The 22,485-nt window shown below is 39.3% G+C and overlaps 1 protein-coding gene across 2 annotated transcripts in view; it reads right to left on the reverse strand.

Moving 5' to 3' along the window:
* iars1 (isoleucyl-tRNA synthetase 1) overlaps positions 1-22,485 on the reverse strand; it is a 51,186-nt gene that overhangs the window by 11,681 nt on the left and 17,020 nt on the right. For both annotated transcript variants that reach the window (XM_030134279.1, XM_030134278.1), the window contains exons 13-26: positions 21,790-21,888; positions 18,165-18,291; positions 16,037-16,110; positions 13,765-13,959; positions 13,209-13,295; positions 12,705-12,788; positions 10,337-10,481; positions 10,115-10,235; positions 8,855-8,946; positions 8,078-8,155; positions 7,416-7,537; positions 3,927-4,029; positions 3,736-3,819; positions 259-433 (exon numbers count right to left, since the gene is read on the reverse strand). In XM_030134279.1, coding sequence (XP_029990139.1) covers positions 259-433; positions 3,736-3,819; positions 3,927-4,029; positions 7,416-7,537; positions 8,078-8,155; positions 8,855-8,946; positions 10,115-10,235; positions 10,337-10,481; positions 12,705-12,788; positions 13,209-13,295; positions 13,765-13,959; positions 16,037-16,110; positions 18,165-18,291; positions 21,790-21,888 — 1,586 coding nt within the window. The remainder of the gene's footprint in view (positions 1-258; positions 434-3,735; positions 3,820-3,926; positions 4,030-7,415; positions 7,538-8,077; positions 8,156-8,854; positions 8,947-10,114; positions 10,236-10,336; positions 10,482-12,704; positions 12,789-13,208; positions 13,296-13,764; positions 13,960-16,036; positions 16,111-18,164; positions 18,292-21,789; positions 21,889-22,485) is intronic.

Raw genomic sequence — 22,485 nt, forward strand, 5'->3', positions numbered from 1 at the left:
GAAAAATAAAACCTTTGTAAATAACTATTGGCAACACACCCAGTAATATATAGTTATGCAATCATTACTATTGCATAACAGTAGTTACTACTATTAATAACTGTCATACTACTGACCTACTGTATGTCCTATATCTGGCCATTACTACTTTGTATCTTGGGTATCACGAATCACTGGTGGTCTGCTTTTGCGCAGTGAGTGTGATGTAGTCCGATTTGGTCCCTTCAGTTTTACACAGGCAACACCATACATCAATACCTGTCTTCTGGAAGGCCTCTAGCTGTTCATTATTGAGCTCCTTGATGGAGGCAGTGATGGCTTTGAAGGCCCCCTTCAGTCTCTTGCCCAGCACCATGTGGTCTGGCTCAGCTCTTAGATGGATACCATACTTGTCCTTATCCGTTGACAGTGTCAACTGACGCACATTAAGCTCCTGCAGAATGAGAAAGAGTTACACACAATGTTAGAAAATATCAGAGTTACTGTTGTAGTTGCCACCCATGACTGTTCATTTACAGATGGAAAATAGCACTCAGGTTATTATCCAGACCAGAGAACCAAACCTTTCAAATAGAAAGGTTTTAAGCTCCTGTTTGACAAGTAACAGACTGTCCAACATCTGGCAGAAACATTTGATGATGAATGCAAATAAGATATTTACTATACATTTATAATGATATGCACAAGTATAGATATAAACAAATACCTTACGTGTGTGCGTTAATAAAAGTAGGTACAATTATCATTCATCATTTTTTCAATAACTAAAACAAATACATAAACTCCCAAATACATTAAAACTTTACATCCTAGTAAAAACCTTAGACACATGGACTCATGTGTCTCACATGAAAGGTCAAATCAGGAATTGATCAGAAAGAGGAATTTTCTCAGACAACAAGTGAGTCATAAAATCAGTTGGTCAGTAAACCAGTTGATCTTTAAGTCCTTTAGTAAGCTTGTAATCCATGCCTCCCATTCAATCAATGTCTCTACCTTTCAGTACATTTCAATTCAAAACAATCTAAGGAAAAAGAGAAACTGGAAAATAAGCACATGTGGTGAGGCAAGAGAGAAACTTATTTTAGTCACAGCGACACCCATCCTGACCTGCCATCCACAGCTGCTTTCAGTCAATCTCAGAAGATGCAGGTTGTGACAGAGGCTGAGTTATGGCATATGAGAGTGCCCAATAGAAAGCACAAACCCCTGTCGGCTTAATAATACAATTCTGGCCAGTGGAGACTGAAAAAAGCATATTATACTGAAGTTTAGATATTAAAAATATGACTGAATCAAAATTGTACTGGAAGTACCTTGTATCTTGTTATAATCTAAGGTCTTATCTGTATGTGACTGACTCAGAAAGTTGCAGTAAGCAATATTATGTAAATCTGACTTCATCAGTCTGAGAAACTCAGCAGATAGTGAAGGCATCAGCAAGCCTGTCAGCCAAGCCAAGTTGAAGGAGGCTAACATGTAAGTGATTATTGACCGTTAACAGCAATCCCACCTTGTCTACCCCACTTATCTATATCGAAGACAATTAAGAACATGCTCAGCCACAAGTGGACAACTCTTGTCCTTGCCTTGTGCATACTACTATGTTTATGTCTGATTATTTTAAAGAAAAAATTGTATTGACAGCTCTTGAGCTCAATGTCAAACCCCCCCCCAAAAAAACTGGGCATAGAAGTTGTCATCTCATCCAACATGTCTGTTTGAGAACTGGAGACAGCAGTCTCCAGTCCTACTCACACCACTGAAAATCATACCTGTTCACACTTACAGGTCTTAGGTTTAATTAAAGACTTAATATAAAGGAGGATGCAAGGAAATGACCAAAAATGAATACAATGAGGTGAAAAGCACCTCAACGAAGATCATAATAGTATAATCTTCATGTAACATCCTACTATAAAAGGTCATCACAATGAGGCAGTAATAAAGATTGAGGAGGAATATAAAACACAGGAAAGGAGGATTCTTAACAGGCAGTAAAAACATCCAAACTGAATCTAAGTACAAGCCAAACGTCAGGCTCAGCAGTAACTACATTACACTCAGTCTCCAAGTTCGGGTTAAGGTCCCTCAGCTGCAGGACCTTAACTGCTCTCAATTCTGATCAAATACACCTTGTTTACTGGAGGGAAGCTGGAAGCCAGCAAGGTTAAATGCTTTCCTCACCAGAAATGAAACAGAGTGAGAGATAAGAAGTGCCTAGAACTGAGATAAAGTGTACAGAAACCTTATGTTGCCACCAAAGCCCTGTTCCCTTGTGTCCCTTAATCCGCAGAAGTTCTGTCAATTTTCATGGTCAGCAGCGCAGGGGAAACAAAAGCTCAAGTTGAATTTTCATGTAAGATGCATCAATGATTTATTAGCCCAGGATTAACTGAGACTTCAAGAAATCTTTGGCATGGCTATAGTGAGAACAAACGAAGCAACACTCCCTGATAAAGCATGTTGAGGACTGCTTAAACTGCAATCCATGACAATTTTGCTTGGAATTATCAGAGGCTAAAACACTAATCTGCAAGTCAGGAAACTTGAGATGCTTAGTTGTTGAAAAAACAAACAAAAAGTAAATGAATAATGTCAGTTTCATAGCTGCAATGAAAGGCTATGATTTTTAGTTTGTCTAATGTCTAAATCAGTGTTTCCCAACCACTGTGCTGCAGCACATAAGTGTGCCATGAGAAATCATCAAGTGTGCCATGTACTCTAAGAGAGCAGCGTGTTATAGATACGTACGACTGCATGCACCAGTGATCCACTCTACTACAACAGTCTCCTGTTCCCCTTTGCAAAGTGAAAGTGAAAGTGAACTGGCTTCGATGTGGTACATTCTGTTGATGAAGCCCCCCTCACTAGTGATGCGCGGATCAGCAGATTATCCGTGGATCGGGTTGGGGTGGGGTGGGCTATTATACTATTATACGATGGACCTCAATCTGTAAAGCAGGGGGTCTGTCTGAGGGGTCACTGACATACCCCCCTCAGCTTTCTCGTTCCAAATGCCCCGCAACAATGTTGCTCCCGCACCCCTGATGTGCTCACCCCCATCCTCCCAGGAGAGTGTCCAGTGACTGCTGCCAAGGAGTTCCCCATTCTGGCAAACAAAGCTACTTCAGTTCTGTTCTCTTTCTCCACAACCTATCAATGTGAGGTGGGCTTTTCAAGCATGACTGCTATCAAGACGAAGAAAGAGAGACTCAGAGCTGTTGAGGAAGATCTTCGTGTGTGTCTTTCTTCAATTCCTGCAAGAATATTAGCTTTGCATTCTACCAAACAGGCCCAGGTTTCACACTGAGTAAGTAAATTGAGACTAGATTTGCATTATATTTCAATAATTATACTTTTGTGACATTTTTGTTCAGTGGCGTGCCTTGTGATTTTTCTAATGTAAAATATGTGGCATGGCTCAAAAAGGTTGAGAAACACTGGTCTGAACAATCATTTTTGTTATTAGAATTACCTAATTAATCTGAATTTTTACTTTACTAAATCTTAATTTGGTACACACTTTCAATGAGGACCAGTGTTCATCTTTTCCATATTGAACAAGGCTGAAATTTGGAAATACAGTGTGAAGTAAAGCTGAGATAGTCATGTGTCTCTTGCCTTGAAACGAAGCACTGGTACATTTACTTTGGAGCCTGATTGAATATTACTGTCACAAAACGTTAAAAAAAAAAAAGGATTGCAAGTAACCATAAAAAGCAAAAAGCTTACTTCGAGGATGTATTTTTGCAGAGACTGGATGTCTTTCAAAGCCTCTGGGTCCTGGTGGATTACGACAACTTCTTTCAGCGGGTACTGAAATGCACACAAATGTCTTATTAAATCTTGTCCCATAAAGTTAAATTTCACAGCTCCCATTATACTGGAGTGTGGGAGAGGATCGAAGAAAGTTGATAATTTACCTTGACAGGCAGGGTTTTCCTGTCTCTGATCACTCTGCCCAGCTCAATCACAGACTGCATCTGGGAGACGGCGCTCTCAATGCGCTTGTCAATCAAAGTCTCCCTGTCAAAGAAAAAACACCAGCAAAAAAATTTGTATTACTATACCATAAACGTTAACATATGTACCACATCATGTATAACTCAGTGTCTGAAAACCCTTGTTACTCAGTTGTTTCTGTCCTTGTGGTTGTGTCTCTGGATTTTTTTTCTTTTTGGTAATTTAGGTTGCTAGCAAAACATCCATACAGTAATGAAATAATAAAATCCAACTAATAGGGGGAATCGACCAAAGGGTAAAAACCCACTTAGATCAAAACTGTCAAGTATCTCGTGGGACCCAGGACACTCATACAAGGGCTGCACGATTTTGGCCAAAAATAAATCCTGATTTTTTTCCTCTAAAAACTTGATTTTTGATTTCTATTTTGATTTTTGGGTAAAACCACAAAAGACAACAGAAGTCTGCTTGTCGTTTTTGTGAGCAGCCCGCAATACAAGGCAGTGCTACCTAACCTCAAATCTGTGATGGTATCACAGAATCCCCAAAAATTCCATGATGGGCCCACAGAGGTTATACCAATGTAAGTCAGTGACAAGCATCAGTCATATATGCATGTGTGTGTGCGTGGACCCCGCGAGATGAGTGATCCCCATGGGTTTTATTTAAATTGGGGGATCCATGTGTGGAAGAGACCAACCCAGGACACGCTGAAGGGATTATATCTCTGGGCTGGCCTGGGAATGCCTCGGGATTCCCTGGAGCTGGTGGATGTGACGGGGGAGAGGTCTGTCTGGGCTACTCTGCTGAGGCTGCTGCCCCCACGACCCGGATCGGAAGAAGATGGTACGGTACAATGAGTGATCCGCATGCAGTTATATTTGAATTGGAGGATCTGTGCATGGGCCACGACTTACATTGGTATCACTACTGCGGGCCCATCACAGGTTTAAGGTCCGTGGTCATTACACAGACTTCTCTGAAAGACCGCTCTCATAGTTAGGAGGAGGAGCCTATGGTAGCCTGGAAGTGTGCGGCCAGGATGCGCGTGGCCCAGAGACACGAGAGAGATGAAATCGATTTGACAATTTCCCTTCTTAAAAAAATCATCCTAATTAAAAAAATCCGATTTCGATTTAGAATCGATTAATCGTGCAGCCCTAACTCATACTGGAGGCCAAATTGCTGAACAGGAAAGGTTAAAAAAAGAAGTTGCTAGCAAAAGGAACAGCCATTCATCTGTTGAAAAATCACTCTGTTCCTTGTAATTTTCTGCAATTTCAGGTCAATGTCTGAGGATGCAGCTGCATTTTTACAGTAATTAACTAACTGTACTTTCTCATGTCATTAAAGATTATTTACAGACGTAAATGGGTCTTAATGAATAATACAGTGTGACAAGGTTACTATAGATCTTCTAAATGGAGGCAGAGTTCAGAATCATCAGCAGCAGAATTTAACTCAAGAACATCCGCTAATAAGGTACACAGACTTCCACCTCCGAATCCAAATTAGAGCTACTCATGCATATTAGCAATATTAGACCCAACTGTCTGGAGGAACACTGTGTGTGGTTGTATGCGCCCACTGCTTGCTCATTTACTTGTGTGATGTGCTTCTCATTGTGTGCATGCAACATTGGAGTAAAATAAGAGAGAAAGGACACGAGGGACAGCTGATTGAGGAGCAGCTGTTCCCACCGCCTGATTGGTGGCTGACCTCTGGGGAGGGGGTGAAGTAGACCCATTTGACAACAGGAAGGACAGGCAGCTAATAAAGCAGCAGCAATGAGTGCTGCCAAAGTGACAAGGGAGATTATATGAACCATCACACAAACTATTTTCCTTATGCTAAATCAAATGGATATTTAATCATGTCGGAACATTTTTTTATAGTTAAAGATGATGCAATTAAGTTTGGGCAATTAGAGATTCCTCCAAGGCATTACAAAACTGATCAGCCACCAAGGCACACATTTTACTGGAGTAATTGAAGAGAAGGGAATGAAATGATCATGTTTTGTACGTGACATCCATTTGCAGAGCTCATAATCAAGGCAGGACCTGTGCAGTTTTATGTGGGTATTTCCAGGTTTCTCTGTCTGCTAAACTGAATGCAGCCACTTCAGCAGATTTTAGAGGAGATCACAATGAATTTAAGGGTACTTGTATACAAATTCAGTCTCTTAACCATATCAGATGACCTGGTTTGGGATTGTAACTGACTCTATAAAGCTGTGTAGGATAATGAATCTTCTGTGATTCATTTTTATTACAAAGTGGCTATTGCCACAGTACTGTGGCATGAAATATCGGTTTGTCTATTACCACAGAGCCAATCAGCGCCCTCATTATATCATATGTAGACTGGAAACTTGTCACATCCCGAAACATCACATCTCACAAAGTACCAAGGCAATCAGAAAATAGATTGGACCTGCAGACAGTGGAGATTTAGCTCAATAGGTAATGCTTTTGACTGCAGTGTGGAAGACTCGGGTTCGATTCCCAATCAAAGCAGCATTTTTTTCTGCGGTTCTTCAAACAGGGGGGCATGGCGCCAGTAGGTTAATCTGACACTGATATAAATTAGCCACTGGGACAAGTTCAGACAGCAGAATTGGGAGCACAGCACTCAATACACTGAACTGACACAGAACTGATAAGTAACACGGCACACTGCCACATCTTACATGTAACTCTGCTCACCTTCTCCAGCCTCAATCTCACTGACTGCACAGGACAAAGAACACCATAAAACAACATATAGAGCATTTACAACAATTATTCCTATTCTATACTACCACTAATTTGTTGTTTCTTCCATCAGTTGCCACAGTACTGTGGCAACAAGAGGCTAATGAGTTTATGTAACAGTACCCATGATTGATTCTAGTACAAATGCTAACATTCGATTGGGTCTGTGGCAATAGACAAACCAAAATTTCATGCCACAGTACTGTGGCAGTAGCCATTGCCTTTTCCTTATGTAGCAACAAAGAGCCATTAGACATATGAACACAATGAGAAAATTCAGTCTGAATGACCCAAATATACATGTTAATTTACACCTATAATGAATATTAAAATGAAAAGTTCAGTGAGCTTTCATCTACAAGCAGCTCTGGGTGAAATAAGGCCATGTACTCTACTGAGACTTATTAGGCTCTAGATCAGCTGAGAATATCTTGTGAAAAAGGGGGCTAATACAAAGGGGTTTTGCTGCGTAAGCTGCAGGGTTACTCAACCTGATGACCTTAGGTCCATTTATTTATATCAAACTGTTTAGTGAGAATGCTTCCTAGTTCAAAGTCCTTGAACAAAAACACTCATAGATTAGCTGCTCTGTGGATCATTCATATTATTATTGCATTACTTCAACTAGCATTTGAAAAAATAAAAACAATGTTGTCCTTAAATGTTGAGCTAAATTGTAGGGTTTTTCCGAACCTAACGTGGGGAAGCATGAGATAGTGAATGCTGCTACTGTCCTTCTCTTCAACAGAGGCAGGGTCAATGAGGTGCCGTAGATTTTGGTACATCATCTCTGTAATGAAGGGTGTGAAGGGAGCCTGAGGGAAAGGAGGAAGAAACCAAGAAGATGCAAGAGAAAAAAAGACATAAGAAAAATTATTAGACGTTCTCTACTGTTAATTTACATTTTCTGACAAAAAGGTCTAAGAGTCATAGGGACTATAAAATCAGCATACAAAACACATTTTTGCAATGCTGGTTTCCACAAGTGGTGCAAAAGTTCAAACAGAATCTAGCCAGTGAGGTTAGCCACTTCTAATGTAATGTTCTCCTCCATTTCAACCACATCTAATTAATTTGTATAGCTCACAGCTGATTTGTATTGATCTGGGTTGTGCGAACTGGCTCTTAGCGTGCCTCTCGCCTCACATGCAAACGTCTTCAATGTGTTATAAATAAAAACTCCTACTGCTCATGCATTATTCATAGCTGCACAACACTCGCACATACCTCTTCCACACCAGCATTATTTCTCTGTGCCTTGCATACACAAAAGCAAAAACTCACCACGAGAAATTTCTCACATACAATTTTCCTCAGTCTCACACATGCTTACACACAGAAACCGGATGACTCACCATCAGCCTGCACATGGAGAACAGTACACTGAAGAGGGTTTCCAGCGCCCACATGCAGTCCTCGGTGCCACTCTCTCCCTACAAAGTTCACACACACATCAATAAGTCCCCTTGGAACGATGAAAAGACAAAACTGCCCAAGCAGATGGCAGCAAATGTACCACCAGTCCAAGTCAAACTCGAGAGGCTCACAGTAGTGATACTTTAAATCACTGTTTCAGTTGAGCCATAAATAAAGTGCTTAAAAGAAGCTGAGAAAAGACTCAAGATGAGATCTATAAAAAAGAGCATCATCTGTGTTGATTCATTTATGTTTGCAGTAATACTATTGACACATCAGATAATACTACTCAGGGTTTCTGCAGGTTTCATCAAGTTACATTTAAGGTCTATTTGTCTTCTAAAGCCAAATTTCCTTGAACTTGCAGTCATTCATATTAGATGAAAGTAGTGAAAAATATTTTAACTACTGCCATGCTACCTTCTAGATTACTAACTGAGGTGTGCATCCACAGATTTCTGGCTCCAGTACATGTACAGTAGATTTAATTTTCTATTTAGTCTAGATAAAAAAACTCTTCATCCGATGAATTTTAAAACCTGCGAAAATTACCATTTTTGTGTGTGCGTGTGTGTGTGTGTGTGTGTGTGTGTGTGTGTGTGTGGGGGTACCTGGCCTGGGAGTCCGTATTCTTTCACTTGTAATCAGTTACCACCTAAATCCTTTAATCTTTCTTATGATTATCATTTATAAATAATTCAGAGTTATGATCTTACCTTTAAACGGCGCCTGTTGGTCCTGACATACCAGTTCGTGAGCATGTCCACAAACTTCACCAGGCGAGGCACGACGGTGTACAGGCGGTAAGCTGCAATGAGAAATGACAGAAACAGCATTGACGCATACCCAGTTAGAACAGGTTTTCAAACAATTGTTAATTCAAACACACAAAGTCCTTTTATTTCCCTTCCCTCTTTTTCTTCTTTTTTTTTTTTATTGAAGTGGCTCTTGCCACAGTACTGTGGGACTAACTTTCTCATTTTTCTATTAACACAGAGCCAATCAGAGCCCTTGTTATATCATGTGTAGACTGGATACCTGTCACCCTGCTGCCACAGTACTGTGGCAATAAGCATATGGCACGTACATATCCAGTTACAGGAAAAGGCGAGGATACCAGTTACCGGAGGCTATGTCCAGAGGACAGCGCTAGTAATATTTTCCTTTTGTGGATTCTAAAAGTTTTGCATCCAAACACGTATCATTTCAAGAAATATCTGCATCCAGGTGGAAACGGGGAAAACTGGGTTAAAACGGTGTAATATATATGCCACACCTATATGTGGCGCTATACACAAACACAGACAGAGCTGCAGGATACACTAAATCATAGAAGAATGCAGTGAGCATGTGTATGAGGTTATGTCCGGGGTTTTCTTCTTCTGGTCCCGTAGTAATCCTTTTTAAAAAGTGGTGGTGTTTTGCCTATCTATATGGCAATGCAAGGGCGATGTTGTGAGATTTGTCCACTCTGGGACCTATTCTCCAAAAATACCATTTCAGTGCACCAACAATGCTGTTGAAATGTGGACGAAAGGCTGAAATGATATTAAACCTTTGCAGATTGACATAATTTCGTTGTCGTGTATACACCATATATCACCACAGTACTGTGGAAACAAGAAGCTAATGAGTTCATGTAACAGTATCCATGATTGGCTCTGTGGCAACAAAATGTTGTTACTGCTTATTGTTATAATACAAATGCTAACATTTGATTGGCTCTGTGAAAACAGACAAACCCATATTTCATGCCACAGTACTGTGGCAGTAGCCACTGCCTCCTTTTATTCCTTATGCCTGCCCTTCTTCATAGATAACTGTGTATTTTATTGGTTGTATCTTATGTGTCTGCACTTTATAATGCTGGTTTTGATAAATGTTGTTGCTTAAATAAAGATTTAAATTTTTGGCCACTATCAGTATTATATGAGGTTCCTGGAATTGATAGAGTGATGCTCTTCGACCCGTCTTACCAGCCATTTCAGCCTTGAAAAACTGAATGAGGGATTGTGTAAACGACTGAATCCATTTGTCCATGATGTTGTCACTCTGCTTTTCCGTGTTTTCATTGTAGAGGAACTGGATGTCGTCCTCCTACCACATTAATACAAAAGGACACCTATTAGAGGTTTTCACTTAAACGACAATGATTTGAAAGAGTATTTCATTTTTTATTCAGTCCCATTAACGTGTACCTTCTGGAGCCGTTGTACGTTTTGCACCAGGAAGCGATAGGCGTTATACCACGGCAGGAAGACGTCCTTCAACACGTCCCGCACACCTTCCTCTTTGAAACGCAGGTTCTCTGCTCTCACCACAGGAGAGTTGATGAGGTACAACCTGAGAAAACAGCCAGAGACTGAGTTAGTAGGTTTGTTTAGAACATTCCTGAAATGATTTCTGATCAAAATAACTGCCAATCAATTACTTTTCTTTCAACTGAATCATTTATTATTTCACTAATTGTTGCAGCCCCACATTCTCTCTTAAATCATGGGTCAAACTGCATCACTTTTATGTAATGGATAGTCTTGAAAAAATTCATTTGAAAACTTCTACCAAGTTCATTAGATCTTGCAAAGCCACAAAGCTCTTCTTTAAATAATGTTTTACTTCTGCATTTGTGAAGTTTTGCTTTCATAGATTTCATCATTAGTATGGGTGCTCAAAAACTCCTAACTTGCTTATTTTTCAGTGGATTGGACTGAAATTTGTACGTAAACACTTGATGACATCACATATAAAATTTTGCTAATTTGTATTTATCTGCAATGAATATGAAAACATCCTTATTAAAAAAATCTAGGAAATTCAAAGAATCCTTCTTGTGAAATTAGTCAAATGCGTGTTTTTCAGCTCAGAAGAATCAATTAGCAATATCTGTGGTAGACTTTTTTAAAGGACCAAATAACTTCGAAATATGATGCATCTATACTAATATCTACTAATACTAAAATAAGTGAAGATATTAATTTTTAAGAAGGAAAAAATATCTGATCCAGTAACAAACTGTTGAAAACTTTTATAAAGTACTTGGACTGGTGCTTTATGATATGATGAAGGTCACACATACTTGTCCACAACTTTTTTCGAGAAAAATCAATCACAGGAACTGGGACTGTGTAGGCGAGGTACTATGATAAAGATGCCCCCGGCTGTTATGCAAAATTAGAATCTATAGTGTTTAAGGCATCAGGATCTGCTGCAGTATAGGCAGTGTGATAAAACTGCATTGTTTTAATAACAACTTGCTGTGCTCTAGGTAAACTAGCTGTCAGCAATGCTCCAGTTAAGCTCTGTTAGGAACTGAAGCCCCTGTCTAACATCTAGTGTTCAAGCTACAAAACCATGAATAGTCATATGAGTGTTTGGAGTTTAACATTAATTAAAACTGCATTTTGACCAAGAAGTCTCACTGAAAATGTAGATCAGCAAACTAAGCAAGTCGAGCTGCTAAAAATACAGATTAGTTAGAGTTTTTTTCTCAAAATTAACATGCTTCTAAAGTGCTGCTTTAGGCCAGAAACAGTTTAATTATCAGATTGTTCAGACAAGACACAGAGTAGACTGCTTTCATTTCCTTAATACAGTTGTTCAGCTGTCAAACATATCTCAATTGGAATTACTGTTCCAATTAGGATAAATGGCCACCTTGAATATGTTCTGCGCATATTTTGGGCTAAATCCTAATTTCACCATTACTAAGCAACTCAGTGCAAATCCCCATTAAGACAAATAGCCACATTGTTAACAGTACAGTGACAGAAAATCTGACAAAATAATCCATGTCAATATAATAGTCAGCGGCAGGCATCAGCACACTCGGTTACACAGCTTAGGAAAGGTTTGATGATACTGGAAGCAAGCTGATATGATGCAACCTAATGCAATTGACCATGGAGATTTTATTAACAGCAACTGTTACATGTGAATTCTGCATTTTATTTCAAATCTATCATCTGGTCACTGGCTACCTTAAAATTCATGGAGACAGACCATTATGACTTCCCCCAGTTTGGCCTAAAATAGTATAAAACAACACAATTCTCACCACCCGCCAACCACTCTCTGGTTTGGAAATGTTTTCAGAGTTCATTATATCATAAATGCTACTGTGAAAGTAATGGTTTAAGGCACAAAACAGGAATATTCTATTGTAAATTTAGTACTGAAATAAAACGGACTACCGTTATCTCTCCGCTTCTCTGCTGCTCACTCTTTAACTACAGTTTAAAGTATATATGAGCATATGGTGTGAGAGCATAGTGCTTTATTCATTAGGCCATATGGCGATGGTACTCGTACTCCTTAGGGCAAAAGAGACAATGTATGAGAAAGGACAACGTGTGTACTGTAGGCACGTGTCTGAAAAGTATGCGTGAGTGTCTCTACACTGTAAGTAGAACAGGGACGGTTTCTAGTAAAAGACGGATAATACTTCTATTATTTTGAAACAATGTCTGCCATGAACATAAGGCAAAGTAACAAAAACAACCCTGCCACTTGCTAAAGCATTCATGCTTCAGAAACACACACTTGCTCACATTCAAGCACACAGCTGACCTGAGGGCATCGGCTCCATAGTTCTTTACTATCAGTCCTGGATCTGGGTAGTTCTTCTTGCGCTTGCTCATCTTCTGTCCATCGCTGCAGGAGTAAGACAGACAGTCATTAATGCACACACACAGGCATGCATGCACAAAAGTGCATGTTGGAAACCATGCACTTGGTATTCAAATTAGTGAAGTCCTTCCAGGTCAGCAGGCCTGTGAGCACTGAGCTGCGATTAGACCCCGGGGCTGAGGACAAGTAGCCTCACTGATGAGCAGCTCTGAGGGCTAAATGTTACAGCTCACATACCACACTGATCATAAAAAACAGAAAAAGTAGAACGGGGTGAATGGGCAGGTGAAGAAGGGACATGAAATGGAAAAAGAGGGAGCGTTTAAGTGGAAAGAAAAACCCTTTAATGCTTACTTTTAAATACAGGAGGATTAACTACATGTCTAAGTAGTGATTGTATCTGGAGGAGGAAGTGAACTGAAATGACTAAAGTGACTTACATACCTGGCAAGTACTAAGCCATTAACGATGACATTCTTGAAGGGCGGTTTGCCAAACAATGCTGTGGAGAGCACCAACAGAGTGTAGAACCTAGAGTTAAACAGAAAAAGTTACACAAGGTCAACAACAAGGACAAGATGACAACATCTGATTACTTTCAGTTAAGAAACATATTCTAAAATTCATTTACTTTATTTATTCATCTGTCATTTTTATGCAATAATCCAAGCAACCAAATCTTGGATTTTCAGGGGCATGGTAGTGTTCAAGGTTCAAGGTTCAAGGTGACCTTATTTGTACCCGTGGGTAGATTTGTTTTGCAGCAAGCTCTTGCTCACTGCCGGTCGCTGCGTGCGCATGCGCCCAACACAAATCCTTCGAAAGAATTAACAGTGGCTAACAGTCTAAGACTATGCATCACTCTGTTCATGCTCTACTCTTTTGAACTTGCTCAATGTCAGGAGGGAAGGGAGGGAGAAGGGTCTTCAGTTCTCATCCGTCACAGTCTTTAACTGTCCCTCATCCCCCTCATTTGTCGACCCATTCATCCACAGCTTACCATCCTCTGGTCTGGTCAATGCCTTCAGCGATGAAGTCTGCTGGGAAAGTGTCCTCAAACTCCTTCCTGTTTTCGAAGGGGTAGTGGACCTGGGCGTAAGGCATGCTGCCACTTTCAAACCAGCAGTCAAACACTTCAGTAACCCTTCTCAGGACACCCTTACCACACCGTGATGGGATTGTCAGGTTGTCGATGCTGAGCAGAAAAAGGGAGAGTGAGGAGAAAAACAACAACTGTAAAGACAGATGGAGACAATAAAAATCTGAGCTGTTGTGTTTAGATTCCGCTAGGGTTATAGGAAAACTTTTCTTGTGGGCTGTAGACCAAGGCAGATTTTATAAGCTTTAACCTCTCGGGAAAGGATGAAAGAAGAGAACAGCCATGCTCACGTTGTGCTGACACTGACTAGAATAAGGTCTGTTATTGCTCTGGGTCATAACTTTTAGACAGAACCATATAGATTAATTTACTCCATACAGTGTTTACTCCATACATTGTACTTTCTCAGTTGGATTCAGTCCGAGAACAAAATCATTGTTTCCTCAGAAATGAAGTAGGTGCAAAGTGTAATTCTGCATGAACTGTTACTGAAAGCCAGACCACATTCTGACATATAGACGCTCCCTGTCCAATATTAGTGGTACGATAGACCAGTGGTTCTCAAATGGAGGTACGCGTACCCCTGGGGGTATGCGAAGGCACTCCAGGGGGTACGTGAGATTTTAAAATATATTTAAAAAGTAGCATCCATGCAAAAATCCTTTAAAAATAATTATTAAATCAATTAAATATTTCAGGAAATAGATAAGTTCATAAAATGAATTTTATATTCAGTAGGCTATTCAATTTCATCATCCTAAAAACCCAGTCTCCCCCATACCAGAATGGTTCGACCCAATCTGTCATACGCCACCTAGCATCACCTGTCAAACACTTGAAAACTCAAACAATGGAGTTGTGGTTGAAGCGTAATTCTTTTTAAGAACAGATCTTTACTATGATCCTAAAGGAGGACACTTTATGTTGATAATTATTTTTATGTGCACAAATCTTTATTTATAATCAAGTTAATTCTTTCTTTCTTTTTTTAGTTATATCTTTTTACTTCCAAATAGTTCAAGAAAGACCACTACAAATGGAGTTCAAAAGTTTAATAAATCAGACACTGATGGTACAGCACTATGTTTTAAGTCATTTTTTTCAACCAAAAATGCTTTGCCCTTGTTAGGGGGTGCTTGGCTGAAAAAATATTTCACAGGGGGTACATAACTGAAAAAAGGTTGAGAACCACTGCTATAGACAAATATAAAAAGCCAAACATCATCAATGCATATCTGCTAAACAGTGTAACCATGTAGCTCTCCTAATATTTAAACCACTAAAATAACTGCAGTCAAATATAGATAATTAAACATCACTTAGGTTGTGAAGAGGGTGTTAGGACAATCAACACGATAATGATGTCAAATTGTAGTTTTATTCAGGTCTATGAATAAGGGCTATTTGTCAGGCCGGTGTTATGACTTTGTGTCTCGTCATGGTGAGGTTGCTGAGCACGGCATTCAGATTGTGGAAATCTATCAAATTTATCAACTGAAGAAATTAAGCACAAAGTCATAATTTTATGTGTATGGTGCTGATAGCTTCCACTACAAAACACTACACATATCTTAACCTTATGCATCCTAAGGAAGGTACACTCCTGTAATGTTTTATAATTTATGAATTTGTATATTTAAAAAAAACACTGCTGTGGTTATGATTAAAACTCTACATATACATTTTTTAATCGCATTTTTTGATAAACAGCTTTAAAGCTAATGAGTTTCTCCTTGGCTTAAACATGTTTTTTTTTTCCTGTAAATTGCTGGAATCATTTAAATTACTTTTACTCTACCAGAGCAGCATAGTAACCCTGACCATACATCAAATACAGCAGCAAGATAAACATGACCTCTTCCTCCCCAATCAATTAAAGATGGCCAGCCCCATGGAAGGGATTAAAGATAATTAGTGGCTGAACATCGGAAAAGTAAAATGATCTGTGCACCAAAAAACCTGTCTGGTTCAGGCAGGTCACATGAAGCAGAGCGCGTTTATTTAATGAACAAACTCATACAGTAACAGACACCACATCGCAGTCGTCTCACTACATGTCCACCCATGTGTACACATGCAGCCTAACACACACTATCAGCGCCTACACAGGCACAGATCACGGAGCACATTCAGGAGGTTGCCTGATAATCTGGCTGGCTGATCAGTGACTCACCTCTCCCGATGCAGATCAGTTACTTTGACTCCGGTCAGTTCTTCCAGTTCAGCCATGGACCCCACACACACCACCTGATGAACACACAAGCACAGTACAGCTCTAGAAAGCAATATTACATAATAGGATTATATCAATTTTGGTAATACACAAGATGCAAAAATACCCCCCAGTTAATTTAAACAATGGTAGTTTAATAAACTTTATACTATAATGATTTCATGCAATTTCACACTGAGTTTGCCTTAACATAGAAATGAAACCATGATATATTGAAATAAAATAGATCCAACTGATAATGGTTTATAAAGGCTCATATTGGAGCTGATGCTCATATTAAGATTGGGGAAAAAAACAATAGCTGATTAATCATGCAATATAATTTCCACTCCTCACAAAAAAAAACAAAACAAAACAACACTTTATGCATGTCTGAAATGTTTCATTTATCATAAACCAGATAACTGTTGAAATAAACGTCTACATAAACCTATTTTACTAATTACCTAAATAAGAATTATTGAACATCAAATTCTGAGTAATTAAACCAATCAGTATGAAACTGAATATCAAACTACACATTTCTTTTGAGCTGTTACTTTCCTTCAAAGACAGTTTTTCCAGTTCAGAAATTATTTAAAAATAACAATTGACCACTATCATCAACAGAAACTGGTAATACTAATAGCTTGTAAAATGTACTAATATTACAGATTAAGATGCCAAATTATTAATCTGTCTCTAATTGATCATAAAACTATTGGGGATTTAAGTCCTGAAAATGACAAATTGTGAGGGTCTAACAAGCTAGCTGCATTTCTACCTGTATTTGGTATTCAATTATGACAACAACACATGACTTAAAAGTAGGCCTACTTCCACACACTTCCTGGGTAACTTTACCTTACAAACTATTGTAAAGTGTGTTATCTGGTCTCCTCAGAGACTTAACCTGTAGGCTCTGCTCTAGTTTTACCACAGCACCAGGTAACATGGCCCAGATACAGCCTGATATACTGCCGTCAAATACGAAGGGGAAAGTGTTGAAGAAAATGACAGGAAATCCAGGAAGATAGGGACAGAGAGACGAATGAAAATGAAAAGTCACAGGTAGAAATCACACCGGCACACACACAACACAGACGCATGCTTACAGGTTTAGTTTAGGTGTGTGATTTGCCGCTGAGGGGTGTGTGACGGAGGCACCGAGGAGCAGGAGTGTTCTGGAAACAGTCACAATGCTATTTCCAGCAAGCAGGTCGCTGACTGTCCCTCTTTCAGCCAGGGGACTAACACTTCATTTTTCAAACACTCAAACAACCCAATTCTGACATTCCAATTCAGTACAATTTACTTCACACAGTCAGCCAGGTTTGGCAATGAACATCCATAACACGACAATAATTTATTCTTTCCCTTCCTCTACTCCTTTCCTTATTTTCCACGTCTTCCTTACTCTTACAGCCACCCTATGATTGGCGTTTGTCTTGAGGACCTCTGAATTTGCGTTATCCAGCATGAAGAGAAATCAAACGCGCTTTTGGTTCATGTTTATTTGCTGTTTACATTAATGAATCATTCATGTTCTGAGTTTACGGAGGCTCTTGGTGACGGTGCCTGAGGGGAGCCGACTGTGACTACAGTACAAGAGTCACGCTACACACTCGGGTTTGCCACCGTGGGCTCCTCACTCTGTCATGCCAGAAGACTTTGCTGCTTAAGCTGCAACCCCACACACAAAGATATACAAAATTATTCAAGTGTCAAGAAGAGGTCAGTGAGAGAAATTTTCAGCCTGCCAATTTCTGTGGAGAAAAAAACAAAGCGCTTTTCTCCTTGCAGTAGAACCATCTTCCTTTTAAGAGACCCAAACTCATTTCTTTGGTAAATAAAAATGGGAGTTACAGAGAGTTCAAATTTTCAATTATGCGCTCTCATACAAAGCCCAGATTGATTTGTGAGCACTGCCAAAGCGGTGATCACTTCCCTGAGAAAAGAATAACTGTCTTGGTATTTGGTAGTGACACAGACAAATAGTGTGATCTCTGCTGAGTACAAAGACACATTAGAAGCTTTGAACACTCTATTAAGGCGTATCAGGTATGTGTTTTGTGGGCGTTTTCCTGACCTCTTCAAAGTCATCGCTGACCCACAGGGGGATTGGTGTGCCCCAGTAACGGTTCCTCGAAATCGCCCAGTCACGTGCATCTCTCAGCCAGTTTCCGAAGCGCTTCTCACGCACAAACTCGGGAACCCTGCGGAGGAAGACAGATTATCATGTGTGTTTTGCATTTAATTACACATTTAAAACATATAACATGAACTACGACCACAGGGAGGCTAAATTCTGCACAAAAAGGAGGTCTATTTTTGCTTAAACGACAACGCAGCAGGAATTCTGTCATAATACTCATGTAAATCTCATTTAACTTTCATTTGTAACAACCACTCCAGCTAGAAAACATTTAATTTAATGTGCAAAACATTTTCTCACAACGGCAGTAAACACTTTCATATTGCGCGTTATTCGTCTACCAAGTTGGCATCTTATCCATTTCTCCCTCATTTTTAAACCTAAAAATAAACAATGAGATGCTCATTTCATGAAGCTCAACTGCAAAGGTTAATACTCCCTCAAGGCATATCCCTCCATTGTACCCTTTTCTGCTCTCCCCTTTTCCTGCTTTGCATCGACCGATCTCTAGCTATAATCCACTATCTCACAATCTCTTTTTCTCAGTTTTTCAGCCTCCTCTCTTGCTGTGCCAGACCATGTTACTCAGGAGGATACTAGGGAAGGGGAGGTATAAATTGTCGTCAAGATCCACACGCTAAGCAACGAGTTCATCAATTCCCATTTGTAGGAGGCATTTCTATTTAGGCCCCTAATATATCAATTTAATGATTTTTTTTTTTTTTTTTTGCCACTGTTCACCAGCAGCCGACCATACCTCCACCCCCTCACTCTCCCTCTCTCCATTCATGCTAAATGTGGAATTTAAAGTGTGCTGTCTTGTGCTGGAGACTCACAGAAGAACCATTTAATGTGGACAGGCTTCTATTATAAGTCAGAGACACTGGGGATGGATAACAAGAGGGAGGCAGGAAGATGGAGGTTGTAGTTAGGAGGATGGGTGGTTAGGTAGGGATTCATTTAGCCGGGGAGATAACAAAGTGCATGTTGGAATAGAAAGAAAAACAGGGCTGAAATGGAAAAACACTGTTGAAGGACAAGGTGTGAATAATTGGGCCATTGAGCTTGAAAAAGACAAGAGGGGGAAAACAACAATAGAGGGGACAATCAGTTTTTCAGAAAGTACTTGATTCAGATTGAGTTATCGCCTACTGTCAAGAAACTACTTGCTGAAATCAGGTACCAGTGGCTGAACCGCACATAGAGACCATAGAGAGACCAACTCCTCTAGAGAGCATTTTTTTGCCATTAATTTACAAAGACATCTGAAAAAAAATCTGTGTGAACTTTTTCAGCAGATACCCTGAATCTGCTCAGTGCACTATTTAAGTTAAGATAAAAAATGAATGATCACTTTGAGTATATGATAACTAGCACTTTGCTTTTTCAAAGGCTTCTTTTCAAGGCTCTCTTCAGCTTAAATGAATTTCATATATAGGCAATGAACTCCTTAAGGATTTTATTTTTTAGGGTGTCGATGAGCTGGCAACACTCAGTGAGAAACTAGACAAGAACTGAAGTATGGAGGTTATGAGTCTAATCAGAAAGAGAGAGCTCATATAGTTATGGCTGGAGAGTAAGTTTGATTAGGAGAGATGCGGCAGAGCATTAGTCTGATAAACCATGTCTGCAAACATATACAATTTCTTCATTAATGTGATGATCTGTTTGCATTCTCCAACAATTCAAATGATGCCTAATGGAGTGGCCATTATGATAATGTGCTATACATTAGGCCACAGTCAAATAAATCTACATTTGACAGATTATTTTATTTCCATGTCATATACAAAGTGTCCAACCCTCAAGGGTGACATGACACCAAAGATTCACTTATCATGGTTATGTTTCATTACAACTCTAGAGGGTATTTTATAGTTTAGTCTCCTAAGCTTGCCAAATAAAATCTGAAACATAAAAATGTTCCCCTGCTGAAGCATTATCCAGTCAAAAAAAAAAAAAGTAGGACATTTTCCTAAAAAGAACATCCTTTACATCCCCATACCCAAGACAGCAAAGCAAAAAAAATGAACCTCATTTTCAATGTCACCCAGCTCATACATCAAATATATTCTGTTCTCCTCTGGAGTCGCATTAAACCTGCCCGTCTCAATGCCTAGCACTAATGTTCCTGAACATAACTGCACATATGAGCAAACCATTTTTTAACAGGAACACTCTGTTTTTAATCTTCTGAACGTCACAGAGAAACCCGTTTCACTAAATATCATGTGCTCATTCAGCCAGGATGTTACAGTCATGGAAAAAATTATTAGACCGCCCTTGTTTCCTTCAATTTCTTGTTCATTTTAATGCCTGGTAAAACTGAAGGTACATTTGTTTGGACAAATATAATGATAACAATAAAAATAGCTCAAAAGAGTTTAATTTCATAGCTGATATCTAGTCATTACCCAGGGTTTCCTTAATAATAACCAAAATCCCCTAAGTTCTTACATCAATAGCTATGGCATTGTACTGACAAAAACAGTGCTTTTAGACATTCCATGTTTTCTTTTCTGTCTGTTTAGTCACATGATACACACAGGAGTTAGTGTGTGATTGCATAACCATTGTTTTTGATGACTTTTAATGGTCTAATAATTTTTTTCAGCGACTGCATGTGACAGAATTACTGAATCAAAACTTAAAGAAACTGAGCTTCTTTCCAATGATTTTTCCACAAAATGAAATCTTTGAGCATACTTCTCATTTATGTTAATATTCTGCAACAATGTTCAACATTGGTCTCATCAACTGTATACAATAAAAAGGCCCAGAAGCTGATGAGCAACTTCAACTTCAAAGCTTGAGGGTGGAATTTGGAGAGCTAAAGCAAGAATGTAAATGGGAAAAACAATGTTGAAGACAAAGCATCTCCTGGGTTTACACTGAATTGTTGGGAAAACCATGTAGTTGTGTATCCATTAACCTGAACACAAACATATGCTACCTTACACTGGTATTCTTTGCATAACGGATTCAGCTTTTAAAGTAGAGGGTGCGTTTGCATCGGACTGTGTGTACATGTGTGTCTGTGTGTCTTCACCTTCCTAGAGGCTGGTCATTCATCTCAGTTTGACAGTCCCATTACCAAAGGCAGCTACTGTGGCTCAGAAAAGAGCACTGGGAGCACCAGGGGTAATACCACTTAGCAAAGCCATCATGCTGACGCTTACTTTTACTCCACATTCTCCAATTACAATTAGCATCATGCTAATGTTATCTCTAAAACAGTCCCAGGAGTGTCATCGTTAAATGATTTTATTTTTTACTCGTTCAAACTGCAAAAACCTAACTAAATGCAACCATGTGCATTTAAAATCCAGTATCTTCACATGCAGCCATTACCTGTCATAGTATTCCTGCAGCTCTTTACAACAGAGACAGTCCTATGACAGCGACAAACGTCCGTTCCTGTAATTGTTAGGGGACTTCAGCTGACGTCTCCCTCGACTTGAAGTATTTTAGATCACCTTGTTTGTCAAGGACTCGTAGCTGCCACCTCACTGTCACTTAGCACCAAGACAGTTATCACTTGTTTCAGAAAATAATTTACCAGTAGCATTTTCCGTTGTTGTCCAGGAGTTTGTCCACCATGTGCTCCACTCGAACAAACCAACTGGGGACAGCTTTGTAAATCAGAGGTGTATCTGACCTAAAAAAATAAATACATACATTACACACTTTACATTAAATACAAGGCAACAAAAAATATCTTGAAAATGGATATTTATGTAAAGTAATATTTTTGTTTGTTCTTTACTGAAGGGAGATTTGATTAAGAAACTAAAATTCTTGTAGTAATGTTTTGAGTGTTAATTACTTTCAGGTTTTTTTCCAAATTAACTTTAATACTTAGTTACTCAATACTAGTATGTACTCAGATCTACCACATAGGCACCAACGTGGTTAATAACCAAACACCTTCCTATCTATAGTCCTGTGTCTCCTTGAGGCTTTGAGAGTACTTTTTTGCATATTTACTGAGGTTAATTAATCCTGCTCCGGTCAGGCTGCAGCAGCTCCAATCCAGAAGTGACTTGTGTACTGAAAAATTAACTTGTGCATGTCTGCCTGTGAATTGTAGTTACCATGTCATAATGTAGCCTCTAATGCAGAGGTTGTGTATGTCAGCACACTAGCATGGGCTCTGTCAATTGATTTGGTATAGAAACCACAAACCTCTATTGACGTTGTGTGCCGATCCTCCTGAGGGAGACATGAGCTCCACACCACTGTGTTTAAATACTGT

The sequence above is a fragment of the Sphaeramia orbicularis genome, chromosome 5 (genome assembly GCF_902148855.1).
Source record: "Sphaeramia orbicularis chromosome 5, fSphaOr1.1, whole genome shotgun sequence".
In the NCBI taxonomy this organism is placed as follows: domain Eukaryota; kingdom Metazoa; phylum Chordata; class Actinopteri; order Kurtiformes; family Apogonidae; genus Sphaeramia; species Sphaeramia orbicularis.